This window comes from Ostrinia nubilalis, chromosome 8 (genome assembly GCF_963855985.1).
Source record: "Ostrinia nubilalis chromosome 8, ilOstNubi1.1, whole genome shotgun sequence".
Classification (NCBI taxonomy): domain Eukaryota; kingdom Metazoa; phylum Arthropoda; class Insecta; order Lepidoptera; family Crambidae; genus Ostrinia; species Ostrinia nubilalis.
Genome location: NC_087095.1, coordinates 859,199 through 884,394, shown reverse-complemented (window position 1 = coordinate 884,394; position 25,196 = coordinate 859,199). Strand labels below are relative to the sequence as shown.

The window sequence follows — 25,196 nt, the reverse complement described above, 5'->3', positions numbered from 1 at the left end:
TTGGAGCGTGGTCGATAATGTAAAAAAATATGATTTTGGGAGCTGTTAAAGTATTGGTCAATTTGCCGTGGCTGTCGTCTGATTGCCGTAACTCTCTTATACTTAATTGTACATCATATTGGGTAGGTATTGAGTATTGAATATGAATATCGACATGGTTATAAAATAATTAAAATAATATTTCATATTTATTTTTACTCAAATTGGCAATGGCACGAAACGAGCAATTCCTACAAGTGTCCGTAACTCTTGCATTGTCTGAGGTGACGAAATGTTTGATTCACGCCGTACTTGCTGTATGTCGCGGCACTAAGCTTGTGCGGTTGACATAATACACGTCTGGCTCGACACAGCGGGCGGGGTTACTCCGAAAAACGTTATCCGAAGTTTGGAATGTTGCCTTCCCTTCCACACAAAGCGAGATTTCAGCGTGAGCAACGGTGACAGACAGATCCGAAACTACGTAAATAGCGTTTCGGAATAATCCTGCAATTCAGGGCATAGGTCGGTAGTGTACTGAGAAAAATGACTCATATACGAAAAGAAAGGGCGTTATCTAACTTCTAAACTATGGAATTTCTTATTTGGGACAGGGTCGTTGTTCGACCTCAAGTATCACTGGTATGTGACGATTAAGCCTAACATTTGATTGACTCGAACTTCGAAGCGATTGGAAGACTCAGGTTGAGAGTGAACAAAATGAGGTATGTATATTTAAAACAGCAGTGGTGAAGAATCTATAGGGTCGAAAACAGATCGAGTTTGATGACCTGATCAGGCATAGCTGGACACTGTGGTAGTTGTGCTTTTTCAGAGATCAGCGATTGGTGAGAGAGATGTTCATATGACACACAAGAAGTATTATTTTATTTTGATACAAAATACACAGCTCTTGATTGAAGCTAATACGAGAAATATAGGCTTTTCAGCTGAGTTTTTAGCTACACAAATATAAGTACGATACACTATGACAAAGTAATTCGAAAGAGCATGAAAACGTGATGAAAATTGAAAAGTTTTATTCGATCTAAGTATTATAGCAGTAAAATTTGTAGTTTTTGAAAATACAGTTGCAAACTATTTTCCAACGTTTTGCAATTAAGTGCTTATAGTGAATATATTTTTTTATGCAGAACAAGGCAGGTATTTGACCGCAATTGCACCTGATGTTAAGTGAGATGCAGTCTAGGATGATACATTATCTGCCCTGTAATTGCCTATTCTCGCCTTAAAAAGGCGTGTTTGCCGCATATAAAAGAGTTATCGAAAGGTTTAGTGCGAGCTGGTAGAATGAAGTGAAGGAATTATGTTTATATCAGCTATGTATCAAGCAAAGTCGCGAGTGTAGCGCTAGTCATAATGCCTGGCGTCTACCTTTGACCTGATCGCTATTCCTAAATTGCATTGTAAAGTACTTGATCCATGGCAGAGGAATTCCGCAGGCTTGATCACTTATCTAAGAATTGTATGGTATAGTCAGCCGTAAAAAGCAATAAAATTATACAGGTGTGGTTTTGTAAAACAACGCCTATATAAAAAAAAAATATAAAAAAAAAAAAATTAGCAAAACTATTTAAATACTAGCTTTTTCCCGCAGCTTCACCCGCGTGAATTTTAGTTTGTCACAGATCGTCATAAATTGTACCCGATATGTTATTCTGGGGTATAAACAATAATACTGTATTTCATCAAAATCCGTTCAGTAGTTTTTGCGTGAAAGAGAACTATAAACATTAAACCTATGACACATTCTGAACCTAATTCAACTGTCGTGCAGACACTCAGCGATAAAATCAAGACCTTACAGAAGCAACTAAAATTAGCTGAAAAGGAGATACTGAATCTGAAAGAATGTATCTCTTCATTGGAACAGAAATTATCACATGACTCACAAGAGACTCTTGGAAGAACGAAAAGCACGAATATTGAATGCTCAAGACTTGTTGACGATAGAAAACGGATATTCATCTTCGGAACGCAACGCTGTAATGGTCTATCGGCTGCCTTAACGCGTGAACGGGAACACACACAATATGAAAAATATAATGTTACTGCACAAACAAAGCCGTACGCACTATCCCCAGATGTATTAAGTAACGTATTTAATTTAGAAGTTAATCCTAGCGACAAAATAATAATTTGTATTGGGGAAAACGATTATGATAAAAAAATTACAGCTGCAAGCTTACACAGATTAGTTAAACGCTTTATTAAACATGACATAATTGTAGTAAATATACTGTCGAATAGGTACTTAAACTTAACTGATTTGAATCACAGTATAAATCAAATCTGTACTGAATATAAAAACTGTCACTATATCAATTGTAACTCTAATAATGTCTTTCAATTAGCAAAATGTATCAATTATGTAATCGACTGTGTTGACTATGAACGCAAATATCTCGACCCTAAACAGCTGAAAAAATATATAGTGCGCGGTATGCTAAAAACTAAAAACATTGGAAAAGAACATCGGAAAGGTACCATTCCATATTTCTTTGCTCGAGCTCAAACTAGAAATAATAACTCTAAAGGTCCTGAGCTTATCGAGTCATCGCAATTAACTCAAACTACTTTGCATCAGTTCTTCCCACAAATAAATAAAAACAATTCCTTTCGTGCCTCAAAGCAATAAAACTAAAAGTAGTTTCAATATAATGCATCAAAATATTGCCAGTATACTATCAAAGCAAGATATTCTTGAAATAACCTTACAGGAACTAAACAAGTCTGGTAATGAACCAGATTTGATATGTCTCTCTGAAACCTTTTTGAGAACAGGCAACGAAAAATATATAAATATGATTAACTATGAGTTGGCATCTTCATTTTGTAGGGATAAGCAAAGGGGTGGCACATGTATACTAATAAAAAAAAAATATACTTACCGAGAACTGACTAAACTAAAAACGTATGCAAGCCAAAAAACTTTCGAAATTTGTGGAATTGAAATACCTATGCATAAATTGATAGTCATATGTATCTATCGGACACCCACATCAGACCCAAAAGTTTTCTTACATAAACTAGACCAATTACTATTTGACCTATTGAAAAAACATAAACGTGACACCAAAATTGTCTTAACTGGCGACTTTAATATCAATACCTTAAAAAAAAGTAGTATTGCGAAGTACTTTGGTGATTTATGTCGTAACTATAATTTGAATATACATATTAATGAACCAACTCGCAAAAATTCGTGTATAGACCATGTGCTTAGCAATATTAAAGATGCCACTGCTGAAGTACTCCCCTTGTTTTTATCAGATCATGACACTGCACAGCTTTTGAGTTTTCCGGTTCGTCGGTCTTTTATACCAAGGTCATATGCGATACTTAGAAAGGACTACAGTTATGAAAACATTCGCAAGTTCAGGGAGTGTTTAGATAGTATGACTTGGAGTCAAATATACGCAAACACTGATCTGAACGCGGCATTTGTAGAGTTTCATGATGAACTTTGTCTTTTCTACAAGCTGTGTTTTCCAGACAAGAAAATTAGGATAAATCAAAATCCCAATAAAAACAAACAAAAATGGATAAGCAACGGGCTAAAAACTAGCTGTAAAACAAAACGGTCATTACGTTTTAGATACTATAAAGACAAAACGGACAAAAATAAAAACGAATATACAAAGTACTCCAAAATTCTAAGAAAATGCATAGACAATTCAAAAAAGAATTCTAATATGAAATATATAAATAATAGTAAAAATAAATGTAAAGCGACATGGACAATAATTAAAAATGAAACCTGCTATTCCAAAGTAGACGATGACATTTCTGAAATAAAATTTGATAATAAAATATTGACTAACCCACCTGACATAGCTGCGGCTTTTAATAATTATTTTATTGAATTGACTAATTATAAAAATACGACAACGACTAATACACAACAAAATCAAAATACCAATAAAATGTCAAATACAATGTTTCTTCTTCCAATGAATGAAGATGAAGTTAAAAAAGAAATCATTGGTCTAAATAACACAAACTCCGAAGGTTTTGACGGAATCTGTACAAGAATTATAAAAGAATGTACTGAAGGACTTGTACCAATTCTAACACATCTTATAAATCTCTCATTTTCAATGGGTATATTTCCCGAGTTGTTGAAGCAATCCATAGTCAAGCCATTGTACAAAAAAGGTGCAAAAAATGAGGTAAGCAACTACCGACCAATTACGTTAGTTCCAATACTATCTAAGGTTTTCGAAAAATGCATGCATCGTAGATTAATGAACTACTGTAACACGTATAACATTATTAATAAAGCACAGTTCGGTTTTCAGAAGGAAAAGTCTACGACATTAGCAATTTTTACTCTAGTAAAAACTATATTAGATAATCTAAATAACAGATATCTAACTACAGGACTTTTCTTTGATATGTCAAAGGCTTTTGATTTTGTTGACCATAAACTTTTATTAAAAAAACTACAATCGATAGGGATAAGAGGACCCACTCATCAGTGGCTAAAATCCTACTTAAACAATCGTAGTCAACGCGTAGTTGTCAGCAAGTTAGTAGAGGACGAAGTAATACCTTACGTTTCGGACTCGAAAATTGTTGAGTGTGGTATCCCTCAAGGAAGTGTCCTAGGGCCTCTTTTGTTTATTTTATATATTAACGACATGACGGTAGTGACAAATCATAAATGCATCTTATTCGCCGATGACGTATCTATTATCGTGACATCTGAAAATAAATCTATACGTGACCATGAAATTGACATAAATAAAACAATCGACAACGTTATTAAATGGCTAGATATAAATAATTTAAAATTAAATCTTAATAAATCACATTTTATCCAATTTAATCAATCCAATCATAATCAGTCCAATTTTAAACTGAATATTGACAAAATAAAGGAAATAACGTCCACCAAATTTTTGGGAGTAGTCATAGACCAAAACTTAAACTGGGAATTGCATATAGATACTTTGTGCAATCGTATAAATAGCTTTGTCTATGCCCTTAACAAAATCAGGAAGGTGACAAACTTACAAACGGCTCTCACTACATACCACGCATATATAGCTTCCATTTTGCGTTATGGGATAATTATGTGGGGGAATAGCGCAAATAGACAAAATGCGTTTATAGCTCAAAAAAAGTGTATCCGAGCTATCTGTGGATTGCCGCCCGGTACGTCCTGTCGAACAGTTTTTGTAAATTTAAACTTACTCCCGCTGCCGGCACTGTATGTTTTTGAAATAGGCTGTTTTGTGAAGAGAAATATCAACCTATTTATGAAAGCAAGTGACAGGAACACAAGACTGAAACGGGATCCTAACAGACTTGTGTTAGACATTATTCCAAGGTCAGCCAAATACATTAAAAGTTGCCTAACAATGTGTACAAAGATATATAATAATATCCCTAATGACATTAAACAATTAAATATTAACCAATTCAAATCAAAATTATATAAATGGCTTATTGACAAAAGAATATATGACATTAAAGATTTTATTGACATCAAAACCTAATATTAATGTATGTAAAATTAAATTGCTATACTTATTATAATATAAATAATTAATTAACTGACTGAAATGTAATTTTGCATGCTATTTGTAATGGCGAAACATGTGCACTACTGAATTCTATATATACCATGTAACATCTTTATATACCATGTTTTTACGCAAATAAAATTCTGATTCTGATTCTGATTCTGAAACATCCAGATATCCACACAAACTTTTAACTTTGCATTTATAATATTAGTAAGCTAATTTGACTTTTGATTTGTCTAAATCACTCTCATCATCACCAAGTACCTACCTATCACCATGAACCCCTTGAATAAAATTTTGTAATACAATATCCATTTCATTCCTAATCAATAATTTAATTATTAATTGCTCCGAAAATGTCAAACATTAATTAAGATTTTGTGAGAGTAGACAAGCACTGAAGTTATAACTTATAACATTGCAAGAAAAGTGCAAAGCTTCATTAAAAGCTATAACTGATTGACTAAATACAATATTAATTAATTCTGAAAAATGTTACTCGGAACTTTGATTTTAATTTAAGAAAATCAATCATCATTTATAGCTATACGTTTATAAAGCATGGTATAATGAGATTTTAATACGTTTAAGATTAGTTCAAAGTCGGCAATTAGGTCCAAACACAAATATTTTTATTCAAAAAGCTTTGTGGCCCTTGACCTCAATTCCATCAATAGGGCGTCTTATAAATATTGATATCCTATTTTTGTAAATTATTTAAGAATAGTATTTTGAAATATTTATTATAAATTCTACTCGTCGGAATCTTTTTTTTTCAAAAAGAAATAATGTTTTGTGAAATGCCACCAATTCCAACCGGTCCAGATCGTTCAAAACCAAATGTTTAGTGTATTAGGTAAGGTGACCTCAATAATAGTAAAGATCATAAACCCACCAACCGGACATGTCACAGCGAACCTTTACCCGGCCCGGCCGAAGATGTTCGAGTTCAAATGTCGCGTCCTTGCGCGCGCGCACCGTATAAATACGCTCCGGCGCAACGACAAGGCATCAGTCGCTCGATTGACTTCATCCCAGACACAAACCAACCAAAACCAACCACAAAAATGAAATCGGTACGTTCGTGCATTGGATTGTGAACTTCGGAATCTCGCGGCTCATCTCGAAGGATTTCCATCAGCTCGTCTTCTCATTAACAAATCTTCATTTGGGTCATCGGAAAGATATTCAAATAATCACTTGTGTTTTGTGCCTTCATCTAATTCTCAATTACATTTGCGGTTTGGATTAACATGTGTTTAATATCAATTTTTAATCAATTTCAGTTCAGCATTGATTAACTGTCTCCCAGCTGTACAATAATATACTTATCTCTCATCTCTATAATCTAATTATTTACTGTATAATTCTAAATATTCTTATAACTTTATTATTGATGTTCATACTCTTTAAATTAACTATCCAACAAGTCTCTTCTTAAACAGACTTATCGTCCAATCCCGCTTGTTAACAGTTAATTTATAATATTCATGTATCTGTAATATTTTAACTCGCTATCTTCCTACAGCTTGATGTAATTATATTAAAATATCGGTATTTTTCAATCTAATTATCATCTATCATACCTTGTTTGCTACTAATTGTTCTCTACTGTTCGATTCAGTATTGTCGACATCCATTTGTTTATTTGTTTTTATCACCGTCTGTTCTGTTGCAGTTCATCGTCCTCGCTCTCTTCGTGGCCGCCGCCGTCGCCGCCCCAGCTGGCCCCGACGCCGATGCGCAGATCCTCAAGCAAGACGTCGACAACATCGGTGTCGATGGATACAGCTATGGGTAAGTGTAAAAATTCAGCTAAGAGCAGATTTAACGAATCTTCCAGTGGCTTGACCCATCTTGGTCCACAGACCAAATCACCGAATTGAATTTTTAAATATTTTTCTCCCAAATTACAGTATTCCTATTTTTAGTTAATCATGTAATAAATTATCGTCATTTTTTGTTGTAATACCTTTATTAATCAGATCAGTTTATTAGCTTTCACGTCAATTGTTAACGCTCTAGTATAATATTACTACAATAGCACGTTATTAATATTTAATATTATTCTAACAGATACGAGACCTCCAACGGCATCAGCGCCCAGGAGCAGGGTCAGCTGAAGAACGCTGGCAGTGAGAACGAGGCCATCGAGGTCCGCGGCCAGTTCTCCTACACCGGTGCCGACGGCGTCGTCTACACCGTCACCTACGTCGCCAACGAGAACGGCTTCCAGCCCCAGGGTGCCCACCTCCCCGTTGCCCCTTAAATTACCCCTCTAGCCCCACACATCTAGTCCAAAAATACTCAACTTCCCATTCCCTTTCTTTTCCCCTTGTTAAGACGCCCAAGCGATCTGTGATACGATCCGTTGTTAATAAAACATTTTAAGTTTTAGTAATTATTTCTGTTGTTTCATTCCTACATTTTCCATAACCAATACCTACATGGGATTAGCATAGCGATTTTTGTATTTAGATCAAAAGTAAAATGACAAAGTGATTTCTAGAAACTCATCTATAAAATCCGAAACATTCCACTAAACCTTAAGCAACAAGCTCCTCTAAAAGGCTTACGATATATTTAGATTACAAAATTAACATGAAATCGAAGATGTCATAGTTAAAAGGTCTTTGGAATGCCTCGACTGCTCGTGAGATGCCTTAGATAAATATAGATACGCGCCGCAACCTCCTGATAATGATCTGACTTGCCTGATATGGAATACAAATTAGATAATAGACACTCATCAACATATGAAAAGGAATTTAAAATCTTTAAGTTTGAGATAAAATCGAAGATGTAGTAATAAATGATGATAAAACTGGATAATGAATTTCGTCATAATATCAACGACAATGATATCATTTGAAGTTACGAAATCAGGAATGTATCCCATAATGGGTTGAGTGGATTTATATCCACTTTACACATATAAATGATAATTCGTATGGTAATTCACAGCTCGTCTGACCTCCGCTGTGGGATGCTCGTCTGTCACCCATCTCATTTTAATTTTAAAGTCGCTATTCTCACTGTCCTTGGAATCCTAATTTTTGTGGTTTACCTATTTGAGGCGATGACGGAGCTTGGGAACGTTGCAGTATTGATGCGCAATATGCATTACAATATGGCAAATGGAATGAACACACTTATGAAACTAAAGCTGAACTACACCAGTGAATGAGGAGAAAGGTCGATAGACCTACTACCTACTAGTGTACGTAAGGGAGGGTATATGAACCAAAATCAAAACTTTAATCAGGTGCGATTGTGGTCAAATACCTGCCTTGTCATGCATAAAAAAAAAACGCTTTGGATTTGATCAGTGACAATATCCAGTTCACTAATTTAATGCCCAAATTTTTTTAAAATATCACATAGGTAAGTGTATTGAGTAAAAAAAGTTCATATTTCATTTTCAGGGCTGAGTGAAGATAAGTCTTAATATAAACGTGTCAATTGGAAATAATAAAAAAAGGTTAATGCATGCGATTTTTTATTTTTATAAGATCAAGTTTTTTTATAATTTGTAATTTAATATTCTACGAGTAGGTCATCTTAGATTCAAGATCAGCATGATGCCGGAGTCATTATTATTACTAGGAGCTTCTAATGTCGCTCGTGACCCCAGGTGTTAATTTACGAACATCGGATACTTTACGGTCGGCTAAGTAGCGATTGCCCCAGGCTCCTAACACATGCATTCCATTTTGTACAAAATAATTTATTTTTGAGGATGATGCTTTACTGCATTTTCAAGAGATAAATGTCATGCTGTAAAATCAATGATTCCTGTTTTCAATTTCGTTGGCATTATCGACGGACAATCTTATGTTTTCAGGTTTCATAAATATTCCATTCAACCTGTTTATAGATTCATCATCATCATCGTTTCAGCCATATGACGTCCACTGCTGAACATAGGCCTCCCCCAATGACTTCCAAATCGCAAGGTTAGTAGTGTCCTGCATCCATCGCCTTACTGTGCTACCTTTATCAGGTCGTCGGTCCACCTTGTGGGTGGACGTCCCACGCGTTTTCCGGTACGTGGCCTCCACTCCAGAACCTTGCTGCCCTATCGGCCGCCAGTTCATAGATTGCATGAATACTTACTTTACAGAGAGACGGACCACATGGAAATGGTTACAGAATCTGACATGGGTCAAAATGTGACCGCTCTATCATTTGTAACACTTCAACTTTCGCGAACACAATAAATTCAATTATCTGAGACCACGGGCGGCTCTGTGAGCATTAAAACCTTTTTTTTTAAATTCTAGTTTGTAAACAAGCTGTCGTTAGTACAGGATATAAAAACTATTGTTTTCCAGCGTCTTCAAATTCAAACACGAAAAGGTCAAGATCAAGACGTTCGTTAAAATGCGACTGTAAAATTTCTTGATGTGCTAAGTTCTGCGGAGTCAAGGCGACAGAACATCTTACGTTAATGTCTTACCGTCATTTTATTAATCATCGTTGAAATAACATTCGTGAAACAAAATAGATTTGGTCGGTGTTAATTAGAACTGAACGATGTGATGTAGAAAAAAATATAGAAGACTTTAGAAATACAAAGTTTAAAATGTTCTGTAGTTCTTCCAATTAACACTAAAACGTTATACTAAACATAATAGCTTTATCTTTTTATTCTATCGTGTCAGTTAAAACACTGCAAGTCACCGTGGACCGATATGACGTACAGTCCCTACATAACCTACACAGAAGTCTTTCGGCGACTTGGCCTACTTTTAGCTTGGTCCGAATCAACAAAAATCTATTCTAGAATCTTACAGTATGCCCAGTTGCTGGAAGAAAAAATATCTAAACCGGTGACTTGGCCCATGGACCAAGGTAAAAATAGGCTAATGCTCGTTTTCATCATCAATCCCTAATTTTTAAGTGACCCCTATGACAACAAAATGCCTGTATGTGGAACCATACACTTAAAAATAAGGGATTGACGGTGAAAACGGGCATAAGTCGCTAGAAGACGGGGACCTCTTTTAAGTTCAAATTCAAATTCTTTATTCGCTTATAAAAAGGGTATAAAGTTTGCTAAAAATAGGCGATTAAACTGGTGCAATCAAGAGTGAAGAGGAATCAGTATTTTCTCAATTGCCACTTTTGTATGACAATGAATGGACTGGAAAATAAATATAACGCATTAAATGTAAAATGACGTCCTTTCTCCAGTTGACACGCTTACTCTTACTCGCAGTCAACCCAGAAGCGAGCAGTGAACTAGCCGTCGATATTCGCAATCGCTTGACCTTTCGCCGCTACCCAGTGACCTTCACCTTGTTACGTAACTGAGGTCTAAGGCTTCTCACGCGCCTAGGGTTGATACGCCGAGTTTAGGCTATTTATTTATCGTATTCATTTTTTTTACTAATAGGTAGGTACTGTCTCTACTCTAAGATCAGAAGTCGGGGCTTAAATGTTTCCGCAAAAAATAGTCCTTGATCTAAAGAACTGTTTAGAGCTTTTACGTTGCGATTATTTTTATTTAACTACCTACATTTAAAAATTAAATTCAAATTTACCGTGCAACTTTAAAATATTGAAATTAAGGGTTTTGGCCATTGGAACATAATTTCGTAAATTATCGTGAACCATTAAAACGGCAAGTTAGAGCAAAAGTCAGAACGGCGAAATTCAATGATGAGTAAAAACAGTCTAATATTTTTACTACAATGTGTCAACCCTAAGAAGCTTATTGACTGTCACCTTTCTAAATGCAGCCGTCAAAGGATGGCAATTAAAATTGATTCAACTGTGCAACATATGATTGTATTGTGTGTAATTTATGCAATTATAACAGTGACTGTCATTTCTCAATACGACATCAGCCCAAAGCAATAGAGCAGAGTAATTAGGTGGCTTGTTATTAATCTTCGGCAAGCTCTACTTGTTTGTGGAAGCATAATAACGTGATTGAAGTGTAATCAAACGTCAAACTGGAAGCTGTCTTTCCTATTGTATCACCTGGGAATTAGATCTAGGGTCTCTGAAGTGAGAGAGTTCAATTTCGTAACTACTAGGTCACGAAGATGTTATGAAACTGAAAAGAAAGGTTTTAGCTAAGCTCATACATTTTTGATCAATGCTATAAATAAGAGTGTACTTGTAGTATTTTTCTTCATTATTGATTTTATCATAATGTAAACAGGAGTGTATATTACTATACTTAGGATGAGTGAATGTTTATTTCTCTATCATGCAAAAATTAAGCAACTAATGGAGTTTGACAGACATTCGGTGTTGAAATTGTGATGAGACCCAGGTAAAAACATACTATAGTTTTTATCCCGGTATCACTGGCCATAAAGTTTTTTTATGACAACTGAAATTCACGCGGGTGAAAAACTCATAAAAAAACATTCAATACTCATAAAACTCATTTATTTTTTGCAAGTAGGCTTTAAAAAAGTACTTTTTTTTGGGTTTTAAAACCGAAACCAGGGTTACAGCTAGTAAATACGAAGAACTTTCCCAACCAGCAGGCAAAGTTCACCGCTGTCACCTGCCTGACAATAAAGCTCTTTAGCGCGTAACGAGTGTTTGTAAACCTGTTGAAAAATGCGGACCTTCCGCCCTTGACCCCGTTGCGTAATCCTGCCTGATTCAGGTGGGCGGGTGACGTCACGATACGACGAAAGTGAGTTGCGCGCGCGCATCGTGGTGTGGGATGAGAAATGGCTTTGCCCTTTTTTTATTATTCGCAAGTACGATAGGTAGGATATTTTACGTTATTTTTTACTAACAAAGTAAGGCTTTAGCGGAATTTTCCTGCTATCTCAACAACATTAATAATTCAATTCTTACAAGCTTGATAATTGCAGGTTGCACTTATAAATCTTCCAAAGGTGCGCGATCACTAAAATAGTATCCCAAATTGACTTGTCAGTCTGAAGGCGGTTTATAATTTATGCAGGAATGTAAATATTTTTACGAATGTTTTCCTTAACTTACATTTTGAACCGTCTTTGTGTGTCCAAAGTCTAGAGAAATGAAAAATAGGATAAACTTTTATGTAAACCCTAATCTTAGGCTGCATTGCACCATCTTACTTTAACTTTGACAAACGTCAAAAATCTGTCAATCTCCATATAAAAAGCACCGGTTATCGTCATAGTTACCGTCAAAGTTACGTGGTGCAACTCACCCTAACTGTAACAGACGTCAAAAATCTGTCAAATTCCATACAAAAAACACCGGTTAGTAGTTACTGTTAAAGTAAGATGGTGCTACCTACACAGCCTTAGGCTTTCAAATTATGCAGATGCAATGGAAATATCTAACCGATAGATAGATAAATAAAATTGATCACATAAGTTACAATCCAATATAAGGCAATCCCTAAGTTACGTAATGAAATAATGCTCTGTCTAATGTCAATAGGCCTAACATAAGGAGTCGGTCACACGAAACGGCGCACGCGCATGAGCCAGGCCATAATATAAGTTATTGAATTTATATTTATTATTGTCGAAATATTCAGTGTGACAGATTAACACGCTATGAAAACAGAAAAAGGTGAATTGATAATGATGACTTGGGGACTTTTTTGGTACACTTAGATATATTGCTTGTTTGTTGAGACGTTTTGTATGTCAAATCAACGATTTTTTAGGTAACGATATACGAAGTTGGTTTGTCATGCACGCTCATCTTCCTGCATGGCATTGCTGTGCCTTGCACCGTGACAATATCACAGAAAATCAGAAGTGTGTCACGTTAACACTAAAGCGAAGAGAGTGGTGTAGCCTCAGCCTTATACACGTTGATACACATCCGCGGCCGGTGCAAGCAGTGACATTTAACTGACTGATAAATGATAGTGTGATATGACAGCTACAAGATTTTACTACGATTACGAGAAATGCACGAGTACTTGGTGTCATCTTGACACCAATATTCAGATGGGTTAACTGCTTACTTTTTTTAAACGTACGATAATAGTGAAAATATAATAAAATGAATCAAGGAATTTGTATTATTCAAATTTTAACATTTTGCAATGGCCATTAATATGTCATTGTTAATTGGTGTTAATAAAATTATCATCGCGGTGCTATTAAAGATCATCTTGAGACCAATGGCGCCGGAAGCTCGCGAGACTTCAATTTGAATTCCACTGTTTTTGCCCGTCACAACAAATCAGGGTTAGTATAGTTTATTTAAATGTCTGTTGATTGATAAAAAATAATTTAATTTGCATACGAGGTGTTTGATTGCACCTTCGAGGGCGGCAAAAAATGCAACGATTTAATAAACAAGGTAATAAAGTGATTTATAGTTATTATTGATGGAATCTCCCCTGCCGTCATGCTTGGTTATTGCGTAGGTTCTAACCACAAAATGCAAGTTTTGTAAATTCTTAGAATGAAGCTCCTGACATTTAAATTAACCACTTGGTTGCGGGTTTATTAAAATTAAGATTGATACATTATTCACAAATATCACACAAAAAGTTTTTAAAGTTAGAGATCAGCTCTACATAAAAATTTTATTGTTGAATATTAGAAGATAAATGTTTTGGAGTTCCATAGATTTATATTTAACAGCTAAAACTGAACTTCAAAGATATTGTTACGTATACTTCCTGCGTGTAAGGAACTCATTCATTTTGGGGAATATGATAGAACGTTTATCTCTAGTTACAAAAAACTACTTAGTGTTGGCTAAATTAATAAACGAATAATGATGCAGCTCCTTGCACCATCACACGTCTGTCCGTCGTCCGACGCCAAGTTCGACTCATAATTTACAAATTACATGTTCAAAGCTACAAAAAATATTCTAACGAAATGCCTAAGGTCACAGTTCCAAACCAGCCATTGTGCCATTAGGAGTGACAGCTAATAATAAAATTAACTAATCAGAAAATAATTTAAGGTTGACAGAGCTGGTATGGCGATAGGCTGTTTACACGCGACGAGACGATTGCGTTCTGTTAAATGATAAAACATAAATGACAGACATGGGTTCTATACAATACATACAATTATTGTACCCACAGGTGGATATAATAATTTTATTTATTATCTCTTTAAAAGTTTATAGACAAAAGATTTTTTTATAAATTAAGGCGTTTAAAATCGATTTGGCTTGGGTTTGACAGTGATTTATAGAAAAACCAACAACAGTTTAAATACGAAATAATTGAGAATAATAATGTTGTGTGTGCTGCATTCGCAAATATAATCTACTTGCCGCAACAAATCAACGCAATTCATCAATATTAATTACTACTAGTTTTTCTTAAGAGGCTACGCAGCAATAAAGTAATTACATATTTTATAATAATTATATTATATTATATATATTTTTATAATAATTTACTCTAATTTTTTATTTCTGTATTCTTTAAACCTAATTTCTGACTTCAGTTGTAAAACTTACAAAATTGCTGTCGATGATTTTTAAGATTAAAAAAGTTCAAAATAAATACAAAAATACAATGCAACGCCACCCAATAACCGCATCAAAATGTGATGTAATCTTTTTATTAGTGAACTCATAATCTCGTACCGTGTAAACCGGCCTTTTAAAGCGGCCAAGCCGGTTCCGAGCGGGTTAAATAATCCGATCGTTAGCGTCTCATCTTCCTTTCGATGGAAAGTGAATGTCAAGGTCGCGCCGAAGAGTGGCGTGTTAGTGACTCCAGCCGCTTTTTGTTGAGGTTATGCCGGTTAAGAGTTTACATTCGTAATAGTAGAGCTAGGTGTAGTAGGTTATTTTTAAGCTGCTAATAAAGTGTTATAAGCGATAATAACATTTTATGACTTTCAAGTTTCAGCAAAATTTTACTTTAAACTTGATTTCAGCTCTGAAAATATATGTACTAAAATTTTAAATGGGATACGACTTGTTAATTTTAGGTAACTTAGAAAAAAGACATAGGATTTTATTTCTATTATTTTAAATCTATGAATTAGTGTACGTATGGGTTTTGACAGAAAAAAAAAACATTTTAAGCTGTTGGTATTAGGTATTAACTATACATAAGTTAACAAGACATTACGACAATGCGGCCGGCGAGGATATGAATGCGCGTATTTCGTGGTCAAAAGAATTGATCTAAAGCTTTTGGCTAAAGTGCATGCTTTGGGTTGAGCTTTTTATACATTCTAACGCCCTTTTACGGAGGTAGACGATATAAAGAATTTATCAAAGTTATGTTAAACGGCACATACTCATTTAATCCTAGTGTTGTGTACTTAATAATGCCTTAACAATCTGCGAAGTCGTCTAGGTGGCTAAGTGACCGCGGGTCAAAGGTCTTGCAACACACTTCGAATGAGACATAAATCTTGGACAGTTTCTCTCAGGAATATCTATCGAAGTTTTGTTCCATAGACGCCATTGAATGTACAGTCGACAGCACATAAGATTATACACATTTATGTTGGATGAACAACCATACAAAGAGGTCACAAATAAACACTGTGGAATGGCGTTATTCGGGCGATATAGATGTCATTAAGGAGGCCTATGTTCAGCAGTGGACGTCCTGTGGCTGAAATGATGATTATGAATGATGATGGCGTCGACCGTAGTAGGCTCTACATTTAACGTATGAACAAATGCTGATACGCGATAAGAACCAGTTTCAGCTGTTTCGGAAAAAAATTGCAGAATGATAGCTACATACTATAGGTAGTAAGTATTACTTATTTATAAGTAAAGACGACACATGCTACACAGCGACTGTTGCTAACCATACCGGTAGTTTTTTCTGCCAAATATCTCTATCTGTGAAACTAACAATAATTGTTGTCTTTTTTTAAATCCACTTCTTTGAATCTCAATTGATCTACCGATACCGTTAGACTATTGTCGCTTAAAACGGATTATCGTACACATAGGTAAGTTCCTGATAGGGACCTTACATCAAGTGGTAAAACTAATAGAGTAAGAGCTAGTGAAGTGAACGCCAGACCTACGTCATTTTATAAAAGCTGAAAGTTTGTCAGCGTATGCTCCCAGTATAGGATATAATGTTGGTAAATTATGAAGTTTGGGTCATCGTGGCTTTGCTTCCCTAAAAAACAGTCTGGCAAGGAGTTAGAACTGTCAATACTGTCTGACTGTTGGGGAAAATACTTCTAATTATTGTCCCAATATTATACGAGTACATAAAAATCAGATTTAATGGTATGTAGTACTTAGTCTATAAGATTAATAACTAACTAACTAACGTACCTTCTTTGCCTATTTTTGTAGCATTGAGCGTGTAATTGATAAATTGATACGATTTAAAGTGTTCATATGCGTTCTGTTTATGAGTAAATCGTGACGTGACCGTCATAAAGTTGGCTATATTTTTAAGATCGTTTGGGATCTGAACTAATTATTTAATTAGTTGATCTAATTGTAATGGTTTTAAATGCAGTCGGTTAAGAATGTTTACGGTGAAGTATTATGCATTTATGTTAAAATCGTTATTCGGCGTATACCTAATGTTTTAACAAACATCGTTCAATAGCGGGTCGTTTGTTTGTTCGTTCGTTTCAGCCAAATGACGTCCACTGCTGGACAAAGTCCTTCCCCAAGATTTTCCATAATGAACGGTCCTGCGCTGCCCGCGTCCAGGTTCTTCCCGCGACCTTTACCAGATCGTCGGTCCACCTAGTAGGAGGCCTGCCCACGCTACGTATTCCATGGTCTTCAATGGTGGTACGTAAGACATTATGATATATGTAGACTATTTTGCAACAATAATACAGGCATTAATAAATTAATGTACTGGCGATTACCTACAGGTCATCAGGGACATCACCCATAAAGTAAAACCTTGAACTCAAATGCAATTCTATGTTTAAAAGGAATAAAGTTCAATATTCATAATTTTACGGCAAAGCTGATCTGCGGTGATCGTATCAAATAAAGATTAAGGCGTGACCAATTAGTTTGATCATATTATGTTGATTGAATGACTTCATTAATGAGTCTGCAAGCATTGATGGGAGATTGAAACATCTTGAAACAAGTGATTAGGTATTATGTGTAAACATATTTGAATCTATGTTGACAGTACATAAATAATTAATGTCCACATTTTGCACTCCTAAACTTAGCAGTTATACTTGTAGTTACGGGTAGACAGAGATGACACTAACAAGTAACAACACGGCTTTGGCTATTATTATCAGTTATAAGATCTAACTAAATAGACACTATATGGTTAGTTTTAAGTTACCTGTAAAGATGGTGTAAATGTGTGGAATAAATAAATAAATAAAAAAAGATCCCGTGAAGTGATAATTTTATAAAAAAAAGTAATTTTAACGAAAGTACAATGACAACATTTAACTTATTCAAGTTAAGACTCCGTAAGATCGTAGTATGTCAGGTTCCGTCGTTGATCGTTTTGAGAAGAAAGTAAATTCAAACACAAGACAGATATAAGTACCATCTTTACAGGTTTCAGGCATCTACACTTAACATTATGAAATACTGCGGTCTAATTATACACTATAGTAGTATAACCATGATAATGTCAATGATGATAATCCTAATTATAAATACCTAAATATAAATAACCTTGGCCATTTAGGTACACTGCGCTTCTAGTCCCAAACTAAGCAAAGCCTGTACTATGGGTACTAGACAACGGATATAAACATAGGTACTTAAATACTTTTTTTTTGTAAATACATAATTATTAATTATTAACATTTTTAATCCAATATGATCATAATATGAACTTTGTAACCCATCAAAATTTGCTTTGAATCCATTCAACTTTTCTATAGACCCCTTCGTACTCTTGGCAAATTGGCATCCTTTTAAAAGTACTTTGGAACGCTTTAACCTCTTCACTGGAAACCAAACATTATTATGGCACCTCCAAAATTTGTTTTGGAACGCTCTAAAGTTCTGCTCATCGCTTTGGGATCCTGCAATGCCTCGCAACAGTGTCAAATACCACGAAACGATCATACCTTTTTTTATATTCTTGGTAGTAGAGCGTGTTTTAAGAACAATTACGCTGTTATTGATTTTATCATACAATAAATGACGACAGTAAATATCCAATAGATAAGACAAGATAATACTCTTACGGTCAATAAAAAGCTTATCGTGCCCGTTCATAATTATTTAAAGATTTTATGGTATCTTTTGTTTTCTTTGATTTTATGATCCTCAGGAACTCCATATTCATTTCAAATTGATTTGACCTTCCCTTGATTTATAGCTTCAACTTTAAAATAGATGTTTCTAAGGACTTTATATTTCATAAATAAAATCCTAATTTTCATTGTTCAAAAAACTGGATTTCCGGCAAAATGTCAAGTCCCTCTCGTTGACAAAATTAGACTAACTTGCATAGAGTACATTCAAGTGCAAAGAAACCGGGTTATCTATTGTATTGTGTTGTAAAATAGTATCATAATTGATTAGTCTAAGAATTCAATTTTGAAAGTAATATTTTCTGTCAAGTTGATTTTAAAAAAAATGATGTTCCTACCTTTCTAATTCAAATATTTTTGTCTACAAGACATCATAAAGCCAAAAAATTAACATTAAGTTTTTTATAAAATGTTTAAATGTATTTTCCGAAATGTCAAATTATTAATATTCCATTATAACATTTATAGTTTCCAAAATATGATAGCATTTCACGCAGCACCTTTCAATGCTCTCGAGTGTATATGAGAGTGAGCTTCTTGACAGTGTTTGAATATCATATGCAAACTAGCAAACGAGGCGTAGTATAAATAAGTGCGGGTGACCTGTCATCGTCACATTCGACGGTCTAGCCTCTTCCTTGTAAGAACCCACCAACCCAAACACATCAAAAATGAAATCCGTAAGTGTCTTAAAACAAGCTTTTTTTAAATTTGGAAAAATTTGAAGCTTTCACCTTTCAAAGCTTTCAGATTTCATCCGAAAGTTCGAGCTTTTTCTTCTAATCTTCAATTCACAATTGGTTTGATTTTTTTGCAATCATGGTAAAACATGGTTTATTATAATTAGAAAGATCTCGTCTACATTTACTTTTTCCAATATTCATCTTTAAATTTTACTTATAGGGTATAAATAGAACTGACATAAGAATACCTACATTATGCTAATCATGTATTGTTTCCGAGCAAACTCTATACATGAATCGAATATTGAAATATAGGATTATGGCTTAATTTTTTCTAAGTATTGCATATTAAAAAAAAAACATACGGGTCGAATTGAGAACCTCCTCCTTTTTTGAAGTCGGTTGAAAATAGGCTTTATTTCAAAAACTTAACCACTAAATTTTATTTAATGTTTTAAAAGGAAAACGAATCAAAAGGATTTGAACTTTACATTCCAGACAGACGAGTATGTGGAATATATTAACTTAAATAATTGCTTGCTATATTTTGACTCACAGTTTAGTAGCATTTTTTGAATTTTAAACTAGTGACACCACTCTTAAGCATCTTTTGTCTGTCCTTTTAAAAAATCTACAACACTTTTTTTAGATATTGACAGGTTTATAGAGCTCAATTCAAACAAAAGTAGGAATCATAGAAAAAATATTTTCATTGGATTTCAACCGTATTCTTACATCATAAAGTTCAAATGAGGGCTACCGTTTTTGTGCTCTACAGCTGGCACCACTAGTGAGTCTTAAAGTGATACAGGATTTTACTCACAGTGGCGCCACCCTAGTGAGTGCAAATACGATAGTCATCCTACCGCTTCAGCGCTCACCAGTTGGCATCACTGCCTTAGCCTAACAAGTGACAGGACCTATTTTAAGGCGCCTACTGACGAGCTCAAATACGGTAGCCTTCATTGAAGTGGGGTCTATACCACCTATCGTTAAAGGATTTGTCATACTAGATGCTGTCTCTCTATACATTTTGTATTGATGCAATCTAGCAGTGCTGGCATGAGCAAAGAACGCAAACTAACAAGTGTGCGATTCAAGTGACTTGACGGACCGCAGAACGCAAGACAGTGTCAAATGCTCAACCCTTAAAGCGCAGTGAATCTAGCCATTAAATATAGTTCTTGCAACTCACGAAGGCGAGTGAGCTTTACTTGTGCGTGTACGTGTACATGCACATAACAATAGTGTAATGTCTATCAAAACTTTTGAAAAACGAACAGTAGCACCACCATACATATAAAGATCACTCACCTTCGTGAATTGCAACAACTATGTACCTAATCAATTATATTGTTACGCGGTCATATTATTATGCGAGTCTTGGGGATTGATGGGATATGGGATAACGCCCTCATTCACAAACGATGCTTGCTTAAGTGAAGCAGCCAATCGAACGCAGATCGTTGAATAGAGCTCTGTGATTGGTTCGTGTGTCACCCCGTGCGTCCACGCGCACTGTGAGACCTCATAGTAATGTTTGTGAATACGGGCGTAAGCATACCTCCAAGCTGACGTGTCCTCTCGCCCACAGTTCGTCGCATTCGCCCTCTTCGTGGCCGTCGCCGCCGCCATCCCCGTCTCCCAGGACTCCAAGGACGCCGTCGTTCTTCGCTACGACAACGACAACATCGGAGTTGAGGGATACAACTACGCGTAAGTACCATCATCGGTGTAGTTGATAGCCTTTATTTTGTAGTGAAGAAAGTACTGTAACAAATGCTGGACGAAGAAGAAAACTCTTCCATTGTTATCACAACAGTTGTTGTTTCGTAACAGTTCACTATTTGGACTAATTGATCAAATTAATTATTTCATGATATTAATTTAGTTTTCATTTCTTGTGAAGTAAAGAAAGTGGAACAGGTTTTTGATTTGAGTAATATTAGTCAATTTATACGAATTGACACCATCAAATACAAATAAAACTTGTAAGGTAGCATTCTTCAGTTGTACGTCCCTACTGTTGAGGTCCGCTTTGTTCTTCGTGACTTCTATCAATTATAATGTTAAATTTAACTTTATTGTCTATGCTAACAACGATTTTGACGAATATTTTTTAATTCGTGTGTTGAGAAACGTTAAAATGTCATTATGAATTAGTTATCGTCAAATCACTAATAGCATCGCCAATTCAAATCGATACCGAAGGTGAATGCAGATTCACAGCTGAACTTTCAACTTTGCGGCAAGTAATCGCTTGATATTTCGCTTGGATTTTGCGAGAGACGTCTCTTGGTCAATTGACATATGAAGAAACATCACGGTCATAGGTTATTTTTTTGATAACGCATTGATGTACTTATTAATATTCCGATTATAATCATGACTCGTACTTATGTCCTTTGAAAGATTCAAAGAGAAGAGACCTAGAAGAGGTGTGCCCATATATTATTAAGGGTGCGATGTCTTCTACCTACTTGAAATGGCTGCAAGCAGCTCATTAAATGCTGTACATCGAATATTCAGCTTATTCAGTTGATTCTGTACATCGCATTCAGTTTCCTGCTTCTTTTACTTCAACGTGACTAACATCTGGCTTGTTTGCAGTGTGGAGACCAGCGACGGCAAGTCCGCCCAGGAACAGGGTCAGCTGAAGAACGTCGGCACTGAGAACGAGGCCATCGAGGTCCGCGGTCAGTTCTCCTACACCGGTCCCGATGGCGTCGTCTACACCGTCAACTACATCGCCAACGAGAACGGCTTCCAGCCCCAGGGAGCCCATATCCCCCAGGCTTGAATCTAGTCCCACCACCCGACCTGCTAGTGATTAAACGTTTTTGATTTAGAACTACCGATTTTGATTTTCTCCTCTATCTACATTGAGAACCTTTTTCTATTTCTGTCGCTTGGGTTTTAATTTCTGAGGTCACAACACTGAAAGTTTGTCAAAGTTTAATTGGAAAGAAAAACGAAATTCATTCTTTTCGATCTTCTTAATCCACATCTACTCTACTGTTAAAACACTACCTGAAAATAGTTTTCAGAGCCTTGAACACGGGAGAGTCCATACTTACTTAGCTATTGATTCAACTCACAGGCCTTAAAGGCTTGCCTTGAACATTGTGTGGAAAGACTTATCCAAGCTATTCTATCAAGTATCACATTTGTGCATTAAGTAAATTATGTTTTAATTTTTGGGCATATAAATAATGTGAATACAATACAATCGCGACACTTGTTGATGACTGCCTTAAGCCACTCGTGTGTCGGTGACATTATTAAACAATACCTACTATTATCGAACAGCTGCCATTTCATCGAGCAAAGGTCAATAGTTCAACGCTAAAGTGTTTTAATAAAAACTGTAAATCAATATTGACATACACTATAGAATCTTAAGACTAAATTATATTAATATCAATAGTGTTTGGAACCAGATTACTGGTACTAAAGAGCCGGCAGAGTTTAAATTTCGTTTAATATGTAATAGTCTCAATAAAACATCCGTCTATAAAATTACTTTAAAAATACGTCTATAATAGATAAAAGTCGTATTAATAACCTAGGTCTAGAAAAGGTAATTTCATCGAACAAAACAAAGTAGGTATTAAACCGCAATCGTACCTAATGTTTACTGAGATGCAGTCTAGTAGTTTTTTGATTAAAGAAAACGGGTAATGCGGAGTTAAATAAAAGCAATGAGACAGTAAAATCTCTTTAACAGTTTTTTTTAATCTGCGCTAGCAACAGTGCCAGATTGAAAGTTGACTACTTGATGCCCTGAGCAATGCCCTGTGCTACCGCCCCCATCCATATTATCGGTCTTTAAAAAAAATTAAGTTAATTCGTGGTAAATAGTTTTTATTTGCCGAATTTTTTTTGATGCCCCCTAGACGTGATGCCTTATGTAATTGCTTATTTTCTTATGGGTTAATCCGGTACTGGCTAACAATAGAAATACAAATAAGAGTGTAAATGAAAGTATCAAGCACAGCGTGCATTAGCACCTCTCTGTGAGGTACAAAGAGTCTTTGACGGAGATGTAATCTGGACGCGCGCTTATCGCAAAGCCCTCAGGGGAGGGTGCTCTACTTCGTGTTTTTGTTACTTTATTTAAACAGAATACTTGTACTATTGTTTCCATTTACTCCACAAAAATGAATTTCATGACAAGTCAAGTGTCCATTTAATGACATGATTCTGCTAATAGGAATTATACAGATTTAAGTAAAATTCGTAGACAGGAGCGTTTTAAAACATGATTATTTCTTCTTTAAGCACGTAGATTGTACACTTGTACAGTGTGGTCAAAAGCCTGGTGTCCGATTTGATAAGCTGCTTCTTTAAGTTTGTCCTACCTAAGCAATAAGCAAACAACAAAAAGTCCTGCACCTATTGCTTCGATTACGTATCATGTGAAAGAATTAATAAAACATTATCCACAAAAATCTTTCATAACATTATTTTAAGGAGTCGAGATTTTTGTTAGAACACGCCCAAAGCAATCATTCTAATGTAAAGTGAAGTAATATTATTTACTTAAAAGACATATGCATACTTGGTCTCAAACAGAAGCAAGTAGTTCAAGGTAAAACAATATTTGGCAAAATAATTAAAAATCAGCATTGCTAATGTGCATTTTCATAATGAGACAGTTGTTGACAAAATCTGTGTAAATATTGATTCATAATAAATCAATTATCTTCTGCTATAACTAGGTGTACCTACATACTTATAAAGTTTGAAATCGATTCTTTTGGCAAAAAAATATGCCTTCGAATCTGTTTGTATAAAAATCACTTAGACCATTTTAAATGCTAAATATTTAGATCCATAATCCTTAGAGTTTGTAGGAGTGCAGTTTGACCACTTATCATAGAAATGTGTGCTTATCATACTGGTTGTTCCAAAAAACAGTGTCAAGTTGAACCCCACAGGTAGATCATCACTAGGACTACCTCATGTATGTTCAGCGATTTTTTATAGTTTAAAAAAAAAAAAAGTTTAACTTCATCTTTTTTTTTATCTTTGGGTACGTATAGAATTCGCGGCAAACATTTTATGGATTAAGCTAATAAGAAATGTTGTATCCGAGCTTAATGCCAAAACCAATCTTGCATATTCAAACACTTCAAATGTCAAGCAACAAATTGTGCCCCGAATAGGTTAAATATTTCCTAGATTTACGAAAATATCGATATCGATAGTGCCACTGTCAGTGGATTTACTCGTGTGACACCTTAAAGCCAAGAAAAATATGGAAAATCGAATAACTGCTACATCGTACAAAAGATATCGTAACTTCCTTAAAATCAAAATCAAAAGAAAAATATTTATTCAGTTTAGACCACAAGTGGCACTTATGAACGTCAAAATAAAGTAAATAACTTAAATAATGAAAATAATGCTGCTTAATGAATGATGATGAAAATGATGCTTAATGCTATCTTTCAGAAGACTAAAATGTACTTCTCTTACGAAAACCAAAACCTATTCTCACAAAACTAATCCAACGAAACTACGGAAGAAAGACTATCCGCTGGATAGACCGGCAACTTCAAGAAGATGGCAGTGACAGAATGAAAAAAGATAGATCGCGCTCCGTGGCATAAGTGGATAATATTAGAGACTATTAACCTGATGACGTAGACTATCGATAGCGTATTGATAGTTGACTATCGATGGCCATCACTAAACTACGCCCACACTTGAACCTCTTCATAATCAGCAAATCACATTAATAATCCTATATTTTATCAAATAATTATGCGCCCTGTAGGCCTAACATGCGCATCGCGATAAGCGGTTATCACGCCATTTTATCGATTTTGCCC

The 25,196-nt window shown here is 35.2% G+C and overlaps 2 protein-coding genes across 2 annotated transcripts; both read left to right on the top strand.

Annotated features, from left to right (window-relative positions):
- Nucleotides 1-6,500: 6,500 nt before the first annotated feature.
- Nucleotides 6,501-7,938, top strand: LOC135074068 (flexible cuticle protein 12-like). The gene is made up of 3 exons (XM_063968376.1): nt 6,501-6,610; nt 7,213-7,331; nt 7,611-7,938. The coding sequence occupies exons 1-3, from the start codon at nt 6,602-6,604 to the stop codon at nt 7,801-7,803; spliced, it is 321 nt and encodes a 106-aa protein (XP_063824446.1). The 5' UTR covers nt 6,501-6,601; the 3' UTR covers nt 7,804-7,938.
- An 11,307-nt stretch (nt 7,939-19,245) lies between these two features.
- Nucleotides 19,246-22,210, top strand: LOC135074067 (flexible cuticle protein 12-like). Its single transcript, XM_063968375.1, has 3 exons — nt 19,246-19,356; nt 20,954-21,075; nt 21,970-22,210. The coding sequence occupies exons 1-3, from the start codon at nt 19,348-19,350 to the stop codon at nt 22,157-22,159; spliced, it is 321 nt and encodes a 106-aa protein (XP_063824445.1). The 5' UTR covers nt 19,246-19,347; the 3' UTR covers nt 22,160-22,210.
- The last annotated feature ends 2,986 nt before the right edge of the window (nt 22,211-25,196 follow it).